A 16,211-nucleotide genomic window follows, 5' to 3' on the forward strand; every position below is an offset into this window, starting at 1 on the left:
CGTCCTCCAGACTTGCCGTCTATCCAATCTCCCCGCTAGTTCAGCGTCCTCCAGACTTGCCGTCTATCCAATCTCCCCGCTAGTTCAGCGTCCTCCAGACTTGCCGTCTATCCAATCACCCCGCTAGTTCAGCGTCCTCCAGACTTGCCGTCTATCCAATCAACCCCCTAGCCCAGCATCCTCCAGACTTGCCGTCTATCCAATCAACCCCCTAGCCCAGCGTCCTCCAGACTTGCCGTCTATCCAATCTCCCCGCCATCCCAGCGTCCTCCAGACTTGCCGTCTATCCAATCTCCCCGCCATCCCAGCGTCCTCCAGACTTGCCGTCTATCCAATCTCCCCGCCATCCCAGCGTCCTCCAGACTTGCCGTCTATCCAATCTCCCCCCTAGCCCAGCGTCCTCCAAACTTGCTGTCTATCCAATCTCCCCGCCATCCCAGCATCCTCCAGACTTGCCGTCTATCCAATCTCCCCGCCATCCCAGCGTTCTCCAGACTTGCCGTCTATCCAATCTCCCCCCTAGCCCAGCGTCCTCCAGACTTGCCGTCTATCCAATCAACCCCCTAGCCCAGCGTCCTCCGACTTGCCGTCTATCCAATCTCCCCGCTAGCCCAGCGTCCTCCAGACTTGCCGTCTATCCAATCTCCCCGCTAGTTCAGCGTCCTCCAGACTTGCCGTCTATCCAATCTCCCCGCTAGTTCAGCGTCCTCCAGACTTGCCGTCTATCCAATCACCCCGCTAGTTCAGCGTCCTCCAGACTTGCCGTCTATCCAATCAACCCCCTAGCCCAGCATCCTCCAGACTTGCCGTCTATCCAATCAACCCCCTAGCCCAGCGTCCTCCAGACTTGCCGTCTATCCAATCTCCCCGCCATCCCAGCGTCCTCCAGACTTGCCGTCTATCCAATCTCCCCGCCATCCCAGCGTCCTCCAGACTTGCCGTCTATCCAATCTCCCCGCCATCCCAGCGTCCTCCAGACTTGCCGTCTATCCAATCTCCCCGCCATCCCAGCGTCCTCCAAACTTGCCGTCTATCCAATCTCCCCGCCATCCCAGCATCCTCCAGACTTGCCGTCTATCCAATCTCCCCGCCATCCCAGCGTCCTCCGGACTTGCCGTCTATCCAATCTCCCCGCCATCCCAGCGTCCTCCGGACTTGCCGTCTATCCAATCTCCCCCCTAGCCCAGCGTCCTCCAGACTTGCCGTCTATCCAATCTCCCCGCCATCCCAGCATCCTCCAGACTTGCCGTCTATCCAATCTCCCCCCTAGCCCAGCGTCCTCCAGACTTGCCGTCTATCCAATCTCCCCCCTAGCCCAGCGTCCTCCAGACTTGCCGTCTATCCAATCTCCCCGCCATCCCAGCGTCCTCCAGACTTGCCGTCTATCCAATCTACCCGCCAGCCCAGCGTCCTCCAGACTTGCCGTCTATCCAATCTCCCCCTAGCCCAGCGTCCTCCAGACTTGCCGTCTATCCAATCTCCCCGCCATCCCAGCGTCCTCCAGACTTGCCGTCTATCCAATCTCCCCCATCCAGCGTCCTCCAGACTTGCCGTCTATCCAATCTCCCCGCCAGCCCAGCGTCCTCCAGACTTGCCGTCTATCCATCTCCCCCTAGCCCAGCGTCCTCCAGACTTGCCGTCTATCCAATCTCCCCCCTAGCCCAGCGTCCTCCAGACTTGCCCGTCTATCCAATCTCCCCGCCAGTCCCAGCGTCCTCCAGACTTGCCGTCTATCCAATCTCCCGCTATTCCCAGCGTCCTCCAGACTTGCCTCTATCCAATCTCCCCCCTAGCCCAGCGTCCTCCAGACTTGCCGTCTATCCAATCTCCCCCTAGCCCAGCGTCCTCCAGACTTGCCGTCTATCCAATCTCCCCGCTAGCCCAGCGTCCTCCAGACTTGCCGTCTATCCAATCTCCCCGCCAGCCCAGCGTCCTCCAGACTTGCCGTCTATCCAATCTCCCCCTAGCCCCGTCCTCCAGACTTGCCGTCTATCCAATCTCCCCGCCATCCCGCGTCCAGACTTGCCGTCTATCCAATCTCCCCGCCATCCCAGCGTCCTCCAGACTTGCCGTCTATCCAATCTCCCCCCTAGCCCAGCGTCCTCCAGACTTGCCGTCTATCCAATCTCCCCCTAGCCCAGCGTCCTCCGACTTGCCGTCTATCCAATCTCCCCCGCTAGCCCAGCGTCCTCCAGACTTGCCGTCTATCCAATCTCCCCGCATCAGCGTCCTCCAGACTTGCCGTCTATCCAATCTCCCCCTAGCCCAGCGTCCTCCAGACTTGCCGTCTATCCAATCACCCCCGCCAGCGTCCTCCAGACTTGCCGTCTATCCAATCTCCCCCTAGCCCAGCGTCCTCCAGACTTGCCGTCTATCCAATCTCCCCCTAGCCCGTCCTCCAGACTTGCCGTCTATCCAATCTCCCCGCCATCCCAGCGTCCTCCAGACTTGCCGTCTATCCAATCTCCCCGCTCCCAGCGTCCTCCAGACTTGCCGTCTATCCAATCTCCCCGCTATCCCAGCGTCCTCCAGACTTGCCGTCTATCCAATCTCCCCCCCCAGCAGCGTCCTCCAGACTTGCCGTCTATCCAATCTCCCCGCTAGGCGTCCTCCAGACTTGCCGTCTATCCAATCTCCCCCATCCCAGCGTCCTCCAGACTTGCCGTCTATCCAATCTCCCCCTAGCCGCGTCCTCCAGACTTGCCGTCTATCCAATCTCCCCGCCATCCCAGCGTCCTCCAGACTTGCCGTCTATCCAATCTCCCCGCCATCCCAGCGTCCTCCAGACTTGCCGTCTATCCAATCTCCCCGCCTCCCAGCGTCCTCCAGACTTGCCGTCTATCCAATCTCCCCGCCATCCCAGCGTCCTCCAGACTTGCCGTCTATCCAATCTCCCCGCCATCCCAGCGTCCTCCAGACTTGCCGTCTATCCAATCTCCCCGCCATCCCAGCGTCCTCCAGACTTGCCGTCTATCCAATCTCCCCGCCATCCCAGCGTCCTCCAGACTTGCCGTCTATCCAATCTCCCCCCTAGCCCAGCGTCCTCCAGACTTGCCGTCTATCCAATCTCCCCGCCATCCCAGCTCCTCCAGACTTGCCGTCTATCCAATCTCCCCCCTAGCCCAGCGTCCTCCAGACTTGCCGTCTATCCAATCTCCCCCTAGCCCAGCGTCCTCCAGACTTGCCGTCTATCCAATCTCCCCGCCATCCCAGCGTCCTCCAGACTTGCCGTCTATCCAATCTCCCGCCAGCCCAGCGTCCTCCAGACTTGCCGTCTATCCAATCTCCCCCCTAGCCCAGCGTCCTCCAGACTTGCCGTCTATCCATCTCCCCGCCATCCCAGCGTCCTCCAACTTGCCGTCTATCCAATCTCCCCGCCATCCCAGCGTCCTCCAGACTTGCCGTCTATCCAATCTCCCCGCCATCCCAGCGTCCTCCAGACTTGCCGTCTATCCAATCTCCCCCCTAGCCCAGCGTCCTCCAGACTTGCCGTCTATCCAATCTCCCCGCCATCCCAGCGTCCTCCAGACTTGCCGTCTATCCAATCTCCCCGCCATCCCAGCGTCCTCCAGACTTGCCGTCTATCCAATCTCCCCCTAGCCCAGCGTCCTCCAGACTTGCCGTCTATCCAATCAACCCCTAGCCCAGCGTCCTCCGACTTGCCGTCTATCCAATCTCCCCGCTAGCCCAGCGTCCTCCAGACTTGCCGTCTATCCAATCTCCCCGCTAGTTCAGCGTCCTCCAGACTTGCCGTCTATCCAATCTCCCCCCTAGCCCAGCGTCCTCCAGACTTGCCGTCTATCCAATCTCCCCGCCATCCCAGCGTCCTCCAGACTTGCCGTCTATCCAATCTCCCCCGCCATCCCAGCGTCCTCCAGACTTGCCGTCTATCCAATCTCCCCCCTAGCCCAGCGTCTCCAGACTTGCGTCTATCCAATCAACCCCCTAGCCCAGCGTCCTCCGACTTGCCGTCTATCCAATCTCCCCGCTAGCCCAGCGTCCTCCAGACTTGCCGTCTATCCAATCTCCCCGCTAGTTCAGCGTCCTCCAGACTTGCCGTCTATTCAATCTCCCCGCTAGTTCAGCGTCCTCCAGACTTGCCGTCTATCCAATCACCCCGCTAGTTCAGCGTCCTCCAGACTTGCCGTCTATCCAATCAACCCCCTAGCCCAGCATCCTCCAGACTTGCCGTCTATCCAATCAACCCCCTAGCCCAGCGTCCTCCAGACTTGCCGTCTATCCAATCTCCCCGCCATCCCAGCGTCCTCAGACTTGCCGTCTATCCAATCCCCCGCCATCCCAGCGTCCTCCAGACTTGCCGTCTATCCAATCTCCCCGCCATCCCAGCGTCCTCCAGACTTGCCGTCTATCCAATCTCCCCCCCTAGCCCAGCGTCCCTCCAAACTTGCTGTCTATCCAATCTCCCCGCCATCCCAGCATCCTCCAGACTTGCCGTCTATCCAATCTCCCCGCCATCCCAGCGTCCTCCAGACTTGCCGTCTATCCAATCTCCCCCCTAGCCCAGCGTCCTCCAGACTTGCCGTCTATCCAATCAACCCCCTAGCCCAGCGTCCTCCGACTTGCCGTCTATCCAATCTCCCCGCTAGCCCAGCGTCCTCCAGACTTGCGTCTATCCAATCTCCCCGCTAGTTCAGCGTCCTCCAGACTTGCCGTCTATCCAATCTCCCCGCTAGTTCAGCGTCCTCCAGACTTGCCGTCTATCCAATCACCCCGCTAGTTCAGCGTCCTCCAGACTTGCCGTCTATCCAATCACCCCCCTAGCCCAGCGTCCTCCAGACTTGCCGTCTATCCAATCTCCCCCCTAGCCCAGCGTCCTCCAGACTTGCCGTCTATCCAATCTCCCCCCGCCCAGCGTCCTCCAGACTTGCCGTCTATCCAATCTCCCCCATCCCAGCGTCCTCCAGACTTGCCGTCTATCCAATCTCCCCGCCATCCCAGCGTCCTCCAGACTTGCCGTCTATCCAATCTCCCCGCCATCCCAGCGTCCTCCAGACTTGCCGTCTATCCAATCTCCCGCCATCCCAGCGTCCTCCAGACTTGCCGTCTATCCAATCTCCCCCCATCCCAGCGTCCTCCAGACTTGCCGTCTATCCAATCTCCCCGCCATCCCAGCGTCCTCCAGACTTGCCGTCTATCCAATCTCCCCCTAGCCCAGCGTCCTCCAGACTTGCCGTCTATCCAATCTCCCCGCCTCCCAGCGTCCTCCAGACTTGCCGTCTATCCAATCTCCCCCTAGCCCAGCGTCCTCCAGACTTGCCGTCTATCCAATCTCCCCCCTAGCCCAGCGTCCTCCAGACTTGCCGTCTATCCAATCTCCCCCGCCATCCCAGCGTCCTCCAGACTTGCCGTCTATCCAATCTACCCGCCAGCCCAGCGTCCTCCAGACTTGCCGTCTATCCAATCTCCCCCCTAGCCCAGCGTCCTCCAGACTTGCCGTCTATCCAATCTCCCCGCCATCCCAGCGTCCTCCAGACTTGCCGTCTATCCAATCTCCCCGCCATCCCAGCGTCCTCCAGACTTGCCGTCTATACCAATCTCCCCGCCATCCCAGCGTCCTCCAGACTTGCCGTCTATCCAATCTCTCCCCCTAGCCCAGCGTCCTCAAGACTTGTCCGTCTATCCAATCTCCCCGCCATCCAGCGTCCTCCAACTGTGCCGTCTATCCAATCTCCCCGCCATCCCAGCGTCCTCCAGACTTGCCGTCTATCCAATCTCCCCCCTAGCCCAAGCGTCCTCCAGACTTGCCGTCTATCCAATCAACCCCTAGCCCAGCGTCCTCCGACTTGCCGTCTATCCAATCTCCCCGCTAGCCCAGCGTCCTCCAGACTTGCCGTCTATCCAATCTCCCCGCTAGTTCAGCGTCCTCCAGACTTGCCGTCTATCCAATCTCCCCGCTAGTTCAGCGTCCTCCAGACTTGCCGTCTATCCAATCTCCCCGCTAGTTCAGCGTCCTCCAGACTTGCCGTCTATCCAATCAACCCCCTAGCCCAGCATCCTCCAGACTTGCCGTCTATCCAATCAACCCCCTAGCCCAGCGTCCTCCAGACTTGCCGTCTATCCAATCTCCCCGCCATCCCAGCGTCCTCCAGACTTGCCGTCTATCCAATCTCCCCGCCATCCCAGCGTCCTCCAGATTTGCCGTCTATCCAATCTCCTCGCCATCCCAGCGTCCTCCAGACTTGCCGTCTATCCAATCTCCCCGCCATCCCAGCGTCCTCCAAACTTGCCGTCTATCCAATCTCCCCGCCATCCCAGCATCCTCCAGACTTGCCGTCTATCCAATCTCCCCGCCATCCCAGCGTCCTCCGGACTTGCCGTCTATCCAATCTCCCCCCTAGCCCAGCGTCCTCCAGACTTGCCGTCTATCCAATCTCCCCCGCCATCCCAGCATCCTCCAGACTTGCCGTCTATCCAATCTCCCCCCTAGCCCAGCGTCCTCCAGACTTGCCGTCTATCCAATCTCCCCCCTAGCCCAGCGTCCTCCAGACTTGCCGTCTATCCATCTCCCCGCCATCCCAGCGTCCTCCAGACTTGCCGTCTATCCAATCTACCCGCCAGCCCAGCGTCCTCCAGACTTGCCGTCTATCCAATCTCCCCGCCAGCCCAGCGTCCTCCAAACTTGCCGTCTATCCATCTCCCCGCCATCCCAGCATCCTCCAGACTTGCCGTCTATCCAATCTCCCCGCCATCCCCAGCGTCCTCCGGACTTGCCGTCTATCCAATCTCCCCCCTAGCCCAGCGTCCTCCAGACTTGCCGTCTATCCAATCTCCCCGCCATCCCAGCATCCTCCAGACTTGCCGTCTATCCAATCTCCCCGCCATCCCAGCGTCCTCCAGACTTGCCGTCTATCCAATCTCCCCCCTAGCCCAGCGTCCTCCAGACTTGCCGTCTATCCAATCAACCCCCTAGCCCAGCGTCCTCCGACTTGCCGTCTATCCAATCTCCCCGCTAGCCCAGCGTCCTCCAGACTTGCCGTCTATCCAATCTCCCCGCTAGTTCAGCGTCCTCCAGACTTGCCGTCTATCCAATCTCCCCGCTAGTTCAGCGTCCTCCAGACTTGCCGTCTATCCAATCTCCCCGCTAGTTCAGCGTCCTCCAGACTTGCCGTCTATCCAATCAACCCCCTAGCCCAGCATCCTCCAGACTTGCCGTCTATCCATCAACCCCCTAGCCCAGCGTCCTCCAGACTTGCCGTCTATCCAATCTCCCCGCCATCCCAGCGTCCTCCAGACTTGCCGTCTATCCAATCTCCCCGCCATCCCAGCGTCCTCCAGATTTGCCGTCTATCCAATCTCCCCGCCATCCCAGCGTCCTCCAGACTTGCCGTCTATCCAATCTCCCCGCCATCCCAGCGTCCTCCAAACTTGCCGTCTATCCAATCTCCCCGCCATCCCAGCATCCTCCAGACTTGCCGTCTATCCAATCTCCCCGCCATCCCAGCGTCCTCCGGACTTGCCGTCTATCCAATCTCCCCCCTAGCCCAGCGTCCTCCAGACTTGCCGTCTATCCAATCTCCCCGCCATCCCAGCATCCTCCAGACTTGCCGTCTATCCAATCTCCCCCCTAGCCCAGCGTCCTCCAGACTTGCCGTCTATCCAATCTCCCCCTAGCCCAGCGTCCTCCAGACTTGCCGTCTATCCAATCTCCCCGCCATCCCAGCGTCCTCCAGACTTGCCGTCTATCCAATCTACCCGCCAGCCCAGCGTCCTCCAGACTTGCCGTCTATCCAATCTCCCCGCCAGCCCAGCGTCCTCCAAACTTGCCGTCTATCCAATCTCCCCGCCATCCCAGCATCCTCCAGACTTGCCGTCTATCCAATCTCCCCGCCATCCCAGCGTCCTCCGGACTTGCCGTCTATCCAATCTCCCCCCTAGCCCAGCGTCCTCCAGACTTGCCGTCTATCCAATCTCCCCGCCATCCCAGCATCCTCCAGACTTGCCGTCTATCCAATCTCCCCGCTAGCCCAGCGTCCTCCAGACTTGCCGTCTATCCAATCTCCCCGCCATCCCAGCGTCCTCCAGACTTGCCGTCTATCCAATCTCCCCGCCAGCCCAGCGTCCTCCAGACTTGCCGTCTATCCAATCTCCCCGCCATCCCAGCGTCCTCCAGACTTGCCGTCTATCCAATCTCCCCGCCATCCCAGCGTCCTCCAGACTTGCCGTCTATCCAATCTCCCCGCCATCCCAGCGTCCTCCAGACTTGCCGTCTATCCAATCTCCCCGCCAGCCCAGCGTCCTCCAGACTTGCCGTCTATCCAATCTCCCCGCCATCCCAGCGTCCTCCAGACTTGCCGTCTATCCAATCTCCCCACTAGCCCAGCGTCCTCCGGCTGGACCTAGGGGAGGCACACCGACCCGGCGGGTCCCCGACCCTTTGCTCACTCGAGACCTTCGCCCTCACGAGGGCGGGAAGGCTGGGAGCCAGGGTCCTATCCAGGACCTATCTCCCCTGACCACTGGTGACACTGAGCCCCAGCCCTGACAAGGGCTGGGGTCACCACACAGAGACCCACAGACTCACCACACAGAGACCCACAGACTCACCACACAGAGACCCACAGACTCACCACATAGAGACCCACAGACTCACCACACAGAGACCCACAGACTCACCACACAGAGACCCACAGACTCACCACGTGTCCCAGCGTTGGTTGTGTCCCGGTCTGTCCATGGCCTGGCCTCCTCTCTCCTTGCCTGGCTGCTTGCCCCGTGAGTGAGGCTGCCTGCCCAGCTGTTTTGTTGTTTACTGGGGGAGACATTGTGGTGCTGGTGGTGATGGTAATAAAGGTGGCAAGTTCACTTACCTGGGCTGGAACTGCTCTGAGCAGGTGGGCGCGTCGTGATGATGCTGTTGTTGTTGTGCACAAGACTTGAACTAGAAACTAAACCGCGTTTTATTTTTAGCGGGCAAGGGCCTCATTGAGATGCTGTGTGTGTAAGCTCTCTTTTAGAAGGCCCTGACCTGGCCATTACCGATGACAGTTCTACCAATGAGGTTCATCATCATCATCACGTGAACCTTTATAGCAGTTGGCAAAGACTCTAGCAACTCACGGCTCTCAAATGTGGAGGGGAAAACCAGAGGGCCCGGAAAGAAAATCCACTCGACAACAGAAAGACAGAGAGACACAAACTCTATGCAGCAGCTGCAGCATCAACTGCCGGTCTCTGTGCGTGTCTGTGTCTCTGCGTGTGTCTGCGTGTGTCTGTGTCTGTAACGGTGTGTCTGTGTCTATGTCTCTGCGTGTCTTTGTGTCTCTGCGTGCATGTCTCTGTGTGTCTCTACATGTCTCTGCGTGTGTGTCCATGTCTCTATGTGTGTGTGTCTCTGCATGTCTACGTGTGTGTCCATGTCGTCTCTGTGTGTGTCTGTGTCTCTGTGTGTGTGTCTGTGTGTGTGTCTATATCTGTGTGTGTGTGTCTCTGCATGTGTGTCTCTGTGTCTGTGTGTCTCTGCGTGTGTGTCTGTGTGTGTCTCTCTGTGTGTGTCTGTCTCTGTGTGTGTCTCTGTGTGTGTGTGTGTCTCTGCGTGTGTCTCTGTGTGTGTGTCTATGTGTGTGTCTGTGTCTCTGTGTGTGTCCATGTCTCTGTGTGTGTGTCTCTGTGTGTGTGTCTATGTCTCTGTGTGTGTGTCTCTGTGTCTCTGTGTGTGTGTCACTGTGTGTCTCTGTGTGTGTGTCACTGTGTGTGTGTGTGTCTGTGTCACTGCGTGTGTGTGTCTGTGTCTCTGCATGTGTGTGTCTGTGTGTCTCTGTGTGTGTGTGTGTCTCTGTGTGTGTGTCTATGTCTCTGTGTGTGTCTGTGTGTCTCTGTGTGTGTGTCTGTGTCTCTGCATGTGTGTCTATGTCTCTGTGTGTGTGTCTGTGTCTCTGTGTGTGTGTGTGTCTGTGTGTGTGTCTCTGTGTGTGTGTCTGTGTCTCTGCATGTGTGTCTCTGTGTGTGTCTGTGCGTCTCTGCGTGTGTGTCTCTGTGTGTGTGTCTCTGTGCGTCTCTGCGTGTGTCTGTGTGTGTCTCTGTGTGTGTCTATGTGTGTCTCTGTGTGTGTCTGTGTCTCTGCATGTGTCTCTGTGTGTCTGTATGTGTGTCTGTGTCTCTGCATGTGTCTCTGTGTGTCTGTGTGTCTCTGCGTGTGTGTCTGTGTGTGTCTCTCTGTGTGTGTCTATGTCTCTGTGTGTGTGTCTCTGTGTGTCTGTGTGTGTCTCTGCGTGTGTGTCTGTATGTGTCTCTCTGTGTGTGTCTATGTCTCTGTGTGTGTGTCTCTGCGTGTCTGTGTGTGTCTCTGTGTGTGTGTCTCTGTGTGTGTCTGTCTCTGTGTGTGTCTATGTCTCTGTGTGTGTGTCTCTGTGTGTCTCTGTGTGTGTCTGTGTGTGTGTCTCTGTGTGTGTGTCTCTGTGTGTATCAATGTCTCTGTGTGTCTCTGTGTGTCTCTGTGACAGTCGAGTACGGAGACTCGTGATGTGCACCGACTCTGTTCATGTGCGACACAACTTCACGCCACGTGGTCCCACTGGGAAAGAGGGCGGCACAAGTAAACACTAACACGAACCGGTAAACCATTGGCAATTGATCAAAGCTATAAAGGCGATGATCCAGGAAAATTATATTATGATGCTGCATGAAAAGGTAATAGGTTACTCTGAAGTTCCTGGCCATTGGAACGTTGGTAATGATCAGGAACATGCCCTGACTAAACAGGGAAGTCTGAAATATGCTGGGTGTAAATCAGCACATCAAATTAAATCCGCAGAGGAGGGAAAGAAAGGTCCCAAGCATGCGACACTCGGCCGAGAGAGTGGGGAGAGAGAGAGGAAGAGACTTTTCACGACTTTATTTCCACTAAAACATTAACAAAAAACCATTACAGGAAAACACACGTAAATTGTGAATCAACAAAACATCAAACTCTTAACAGCTGTGTGTGCACGAACTACACGTGGCACAGGGATAGAGGCTGTGCAAACGAGGCGGTGCACGGACCTCTCCGTGTGTAGCAAAGTCGCTACGCTGAAGAGTTTTTCAATTTGATAAAGAATCAAATGTTTTGACATCAGAATGCGACGTGAACAAAATACTTTTTTCTCCCCGACATTTTCAAAACAAAATGGCGTTGACGCGTCAAACACCTGAAATCATTTTGTCTTTACGGATTCAGTTGTCGGTCGTCATTAGAGTGTAATGACAGGGTGACACCTGGTGTGACGAGGACGTGTGCGGGGCCACGGGGTGACGAGTCAAATGAGGCACAACGTGAAGTCAGGGCTGGTCCCCCCCCAACGAGGGAAACAGGAAAGGGGCGGACGGCTGAGTGGAGAGCGAGCGGCAGAGGTCGCAACCGGGTACCCGGTACCCGTACCCTACCCGATACCCGTACCCTACCCGATACCCGGCTACCCGTACCCTACCCGATACCCGTACCCTACCCGATACCCGTACCCTACCCGATACCCGGCTACCCGTACCCTACCCGATACCCGTACCCTACCCGATACCCGGCTACCCGTACCCTACCCGATACCCGGTTACCCGTACCCGATACCCGTACCCTACCCAATACCCGGCTACCCGTACCCGGCCGGGTACGGGTAAGCCGTGAGTCACTGGTGAGTCACCGTGTGTCACTCATTTGCCAACGTCTTGTCTCTTCTCACAATTCAAGTTCCTAGAATCAACCCACCCGCGCCTGCAACGTGGCTTCATCCCAGAGGTCGCAATCGGGTACCCGATACCTGTACCCTACCCGTACCCGGCCGGGTACGGGTAGCCGGGTATCGGGTAGGGAACGTGTACGGGTACCCGATTGCGAGCTCTGGCATGCGGCAACGTGACCATGTCGAGTGAGCGGCCGGGCAACTTGCAGTTTGACGGTGAACACGGCAGAACGGATGTGAGCTTCAAGCGGTAGGACACCGTCCGCGGTCTGACGAACGCCGCCACGACGGCCACGCGGCACTACGGGTGCGTGCCGCTTGTCGGCAGGCGCGCGGCGACCGGCTGCCGGGGCGCGGGGAAGTCGCCGGGATACGCCGGGAGGTCCCGGACGGGGCGGCCGGGAGGCGCCGTCGCGACGGGGGCCGGGCCCGCCCTCGGGTTCGCGTCGCTGAGGATTTCGTGGAGGAGCTCGCTGGCAACTTCGCGCGCTCCCTCCACGCTGGAGCTCAGCACCGCGGGGAAGAAGCCGCTGCCTTCCCGCATCATCCCGGGAACGGAGACCTTGTACAGGAGGCCCATGGGCCTGCCGGGCTCCGAGTGAGCGTGCAGTTCGAAGGTCGCGTGGCCCACGCCGGCGCTCCGTAGCAGCGCCTGCAAACGCGTCTCCCACGACAAGACGGCCGCCTCCGGCAGCTCGTCCAGACCGACGGGCGTGGGCCGCGAGTGGCGGGGTGCCCGCCAGAGCTGCGTGCGCGCCGCCCAGCCCACAAACAGGCTGTGCGGGACCTTGCCGCAGACGGCGCACTCCGGCTGCGGGAGGCCTGGGACCGCCGCCACCTCCTCCTCGTCTTCAATTACCTCCTCCTCCACCTCCTCCTCCACCACCTCCTCCTCCTCTACCACCTCATCCTCCTCCTCCTCCACCACCTCTTCCTCCTCATCTTCAGTTGCCCCCGCCTCCTCCTCCCCCTCCTCCTCGTCTTCCGTTGCCTCCTCCTCCCCCTCCTCCTCCTCCCCCTCCTCCCCCACCTCCTCCTCCTCCTCCTCCACCACCTCTTCCACCTCCTCCTCCACCACCTCTTCCTCCTCATCTTCAGTTGCCCCCGCCTCGTCCTCCTCCTCGTCTTCCGTTGCCTCCTCCTCCTCCACATCCTCCTCCTCCACCTCCTCCTCCTCCACCACCTCTTCCTCCTCGTCTTCAGTTGCCGCCTCCTCCTCCCCCCCCTCCTCGTCGTCTTCCGTTGCCACCGCCGCGGCAGCAGCAGCAGCCGCCGCCCCCGGCTCTCGCTGCGGGATGGCCCAGTCCACGTTGATGTCCCGGCCCCACAGCCGGAAGGAGTACGGCAGCAGAACCCTGCGGGCCATGCAGGCCGCGCGGTGGCTCTCGTATTCGACGAACGCGTAGCCTCGGCTGAGGCTCCTGTCGTAGCGACAGAAGCGCATCTGGACGTCCACGACGCCCTCCGTGGCGTCGCTCATCGCCGCCATCACCTCGGCCCGCGTCTTGTCCTTCGGCAGCCTCGCCAAGAAGAGGCGGCGATTGTCGACGCTCACGCAAACCGCGATCCGTCGCCCCGGGCGGATCTCCAAGTCGTGGGGTCTCTTGACGGCGTCCGCGGCTTGCGAGCGCGTCGCGAAGGTGGCGAACGCGTAGCCGCGGTTCTCTCCGTCGTACGTCATCATGAGGCGCAGCTGGTACAGCTGCCCCACCGCCTCCAGCACGGGAAGCAGCTCGTCCTCGTACAGGTCGCGCGGGATCCTCGCCACGAACACCTCGCAGCCGCGGGCGGGAGGGGGGCCCTGCCAGTCGGGCGGCGGTCCCAGCTTCCTCTGTCCGTTCTCCTGGACGACGTTGTAGCCCGTGCGCAACATGAGGTCCAGAAGGTCCCTCTCCATGCAGCTCATGATGTCGAGCATCGGCGCTTTGTCCACGGCGGCGGTGACGACGGGGCAGCGGTTTGGGGCCCGTTGGAGCCCTTGACACTCACCGGCGCAGAAGCCTCGTGCCGACAAAGCCACGGCGGGGGGCGGAATCAACTCGTGAAAAGGCGGGAACTCGCTCGGGCCAAGCCTACAGGCCCAGCAGTGGAGAGAGGAAGAGAGAGTGGAGAGACGGATGGAGAGAGAGCTACCTTTGTAAACTCGGAAAATCACAATAAAATAAAAACCCAAGAAACTGTGTCTTGACCTTTGAACCGCCCTGTATAATGACCCCTCACCCCCAGTAGACGACCTGGTACCCCTCCTCACTCATCCACTCACTGACCCATCCACGCACCTCACACACCCACTCGCTCACACACTCACCCACCCACTCACCCGCACACCCACTCGCTCACACACTCACCTCACACACTCACCCACCCACTCGCCCGCACACCCACTCGCTCACACACCCACCCACTCACCCGCACACCCACTCGCTCACACACTCACCCACCCACTCACATCACCCGCACACCCACCCACTCACCCGCACACCCACTCGCTCACACACTCACCCACCCACTCACCCGCACACCCACTCGCTCACACACTCACCCACCCACTCACCCGCACACTCACCCGCACACCCACTCGCTCACACACTCACTCTCTCACACACTAACCTCACACACTCACCCACCCACTCACCCGCACACCCACTCGCTCACACACTCACCTCACACACTCACCCACCCACTCACCCGCACACCCACTCGCTCACACACTCACCCACCCACTCACCCGCACACCCACTCGCTCACACACTCACCCACCCACTCACCTCACCCACTCACTGATGATGATGAGAGAGAGAGAGACACGCAGACTCCAAATATACAGCAGTTGGCGTCGCCAGGGCCGGGATCGAACCCACGACCTCCTGCATACCAGGCGAGGTAGTTAACATCTCCTAGCCACCGTGATGATGATGAGAGAGACACACAAACTCCAAATATACAGCAAGAATCTTCAGGATCGAGATCAAACCCATGACCTCCTGTATACCAGGCGAGGGAGTTAACATCTCCTAGCCACCGTGATGATGAGAGAGAGACACACAAACTCCAAATATACAGCAAGCATCTTCAGTATCGGGATCAAACCCACGACCTCCTGCATACCAGGCGAGGTAGTTAACATCTCCTAGCCACCGTGATGATGAGAGAGAGACACAAACTCCAACTCCAAATAAAGTTTGAATGTATGCGTGTCGTTAAACCGGCCATCAGCCGACAGCCGATTCGCAAGGTTTATCACGTGACATACCGTGCCAATCTGTCACTGGAGCAGCACTAACCGGTTGTGTGTTGGAGTGTCTGTGTGTACACTGTGTGTGTCTGTGTGTCTGTGTGTGTGTACACTGTGTGTGTCTGTTTGTACACTGTGTGTGTCTGTGTGTGTGTGTCTGTGTGTGTGTACACTGTGTGTCTGTGTGTACACTGTGTATGTGTGTCTGTGTGTGCACTGTGTTTGTGTGTGTACACTCTGTGTGTGTGTCTGTGTGTGTGTACACTGTGTGTCTGTGTGTGTACACACTGTGTGTGTCTGTGTGTGTGTCTGTGTGTGTGTGTGTATACAGTGTGTGTGTGTACTGTGTGTGTACACTGTGTGTACACTGTGTGTGTGTGTACACTGTGTGTGTACACTGTGTGTGTCTGTGTGTGTGTGTCCACTGTGTGTCTGTGTGTACACTGTGTATTTGTGTGTACACTGTGTATGTGTGTCTGTACACTGTGTGTCTGTGTGTACACTGTGTATGTGTCTGTGTGTGCACTGTGTGTGTGTACACTCTGTGTGTGTACACTGTGTGTGTGTGTACACTGTGTGTGTGTGTCCACTGTGTGTGTGTACACTGTGTGTGTGTACACTGTGTGTCTGTGAGTACACTGTGTGTGTGTACACTGTGTGTCTGTGAGTACACTGTGTGTGAGTACACTGTGTGTCTGTGAGTACACTGTGTGTGAGTACACTGTGTATGTGTGTCTGTGTGTGCACTGTGTGTGTGTATACTCTGTGTGTGTGTCTGTGTGTGTGTACACTGTGTGTTTGTGTGTAAACTGTGTGTGTACACACTGTGTGTCTGTGTGTGTTTGTCTGTGTGTGTGTACACTGTGTGTGTGTACAATGTGTGTGTGTACACTTTGTGTGTGTGTACACTGTGTGTGTGTGTACACTCTGTGTGCGTACACTGTGTGTGTGCACTGTGTGTGTGTGTGTACACTGTGTGTGTGCACTGTGTGTGTGTGTGTGCACTATGTGTGTGTGTACACTGTGTGCACTGTGTGTGTGCACTGTGTGTGTGTGTGTACACTGTGTGTATGTGTGTTCACCACGCCCGGCGGACCCGTTATTCGATCCCGACTCCTGCCGGGGGAGGCGCTCCGGGCGCGGCGGGTCCGCTAGGAAAACTCGGGATGGCCCGAGGCCGACTAGGCCGCAGTCTTCCCTCCCCTCTGTTCTAGATGGTGACGGTGTTGCTGATGTTGTTGTTGATGCTGATGATGTTGTTGTTGTTGTTGATGCTGCTGATGTTGTTGCTGTTGCTGATGATG

General features: G+C 58.4%; 1 protein-coding gene across 1 annotated transcript; it reads right to left on the reverse strand.

Moving 5' to 3' along the window:
- Positions 1-11,636: 11,636 nt before the first annotated feature.
- On the reverse strand, positions 11,637-16,125 carry LOC133362164 (probable RNA-binding protein 46). The gene is made up of 4 exons (XM_061581116.1): positions 16,004-16,125; positions 14,441-14,539; positions 12,949-13,744; positions 11,637-12,510 (listed from the first exon to the last, which is right to left on the reverse strand). The coding sequence occupies exons 3-4, from the start codon at positions 13,588-13,590 to the stop codon at positions 11,974-11,976; spliced, it is 1,179 nt and encodes a 392-aa protein (XP_061437100.1). The 5' UTR covers positions 13,591-13,744; positions 14,441-14,539; positions 16,004-16,125; the 3' UTR covers positions 11,637-11,973.
- Between the last annotated feature and the right edge of the window lie 86 nt (positions 16,126-16,211).

This window comes from Lethenteron reissneri, unplaced genomic scaffold, assembly GCF_015708825.2.
Source record: "Lethenteron reissneri isolate LAM-NWPU_2019-01 unplaced genomic scaffold, ASM1570882v1 scaffold_1392, whole genome shotgun sequence".
Taxonomy (NCBI): Eukaryota; Metazoa; Chordata; class Hyperoartia; order Petromyzontiformes; family Petromyzontidae; genus Lethenteron; species Lethenteron reissneri.

Coding starts and splice junctions, on each gene's coding strand:
- LOC133362164 (XM_061581116.1), bottom strand. CDS start 13,590: ATGCTCGACATCATGAGCTGCATGGAGAGGGACCTTCTGGACCTCATG. Junction 12,511..12,948: donor TCCCGCAGCGAGAGCCGGGG/GCGGCGGCTGCT, acceptor GACGAGGAGGAG/GTGGCGGCGGTCCCAGGCCT.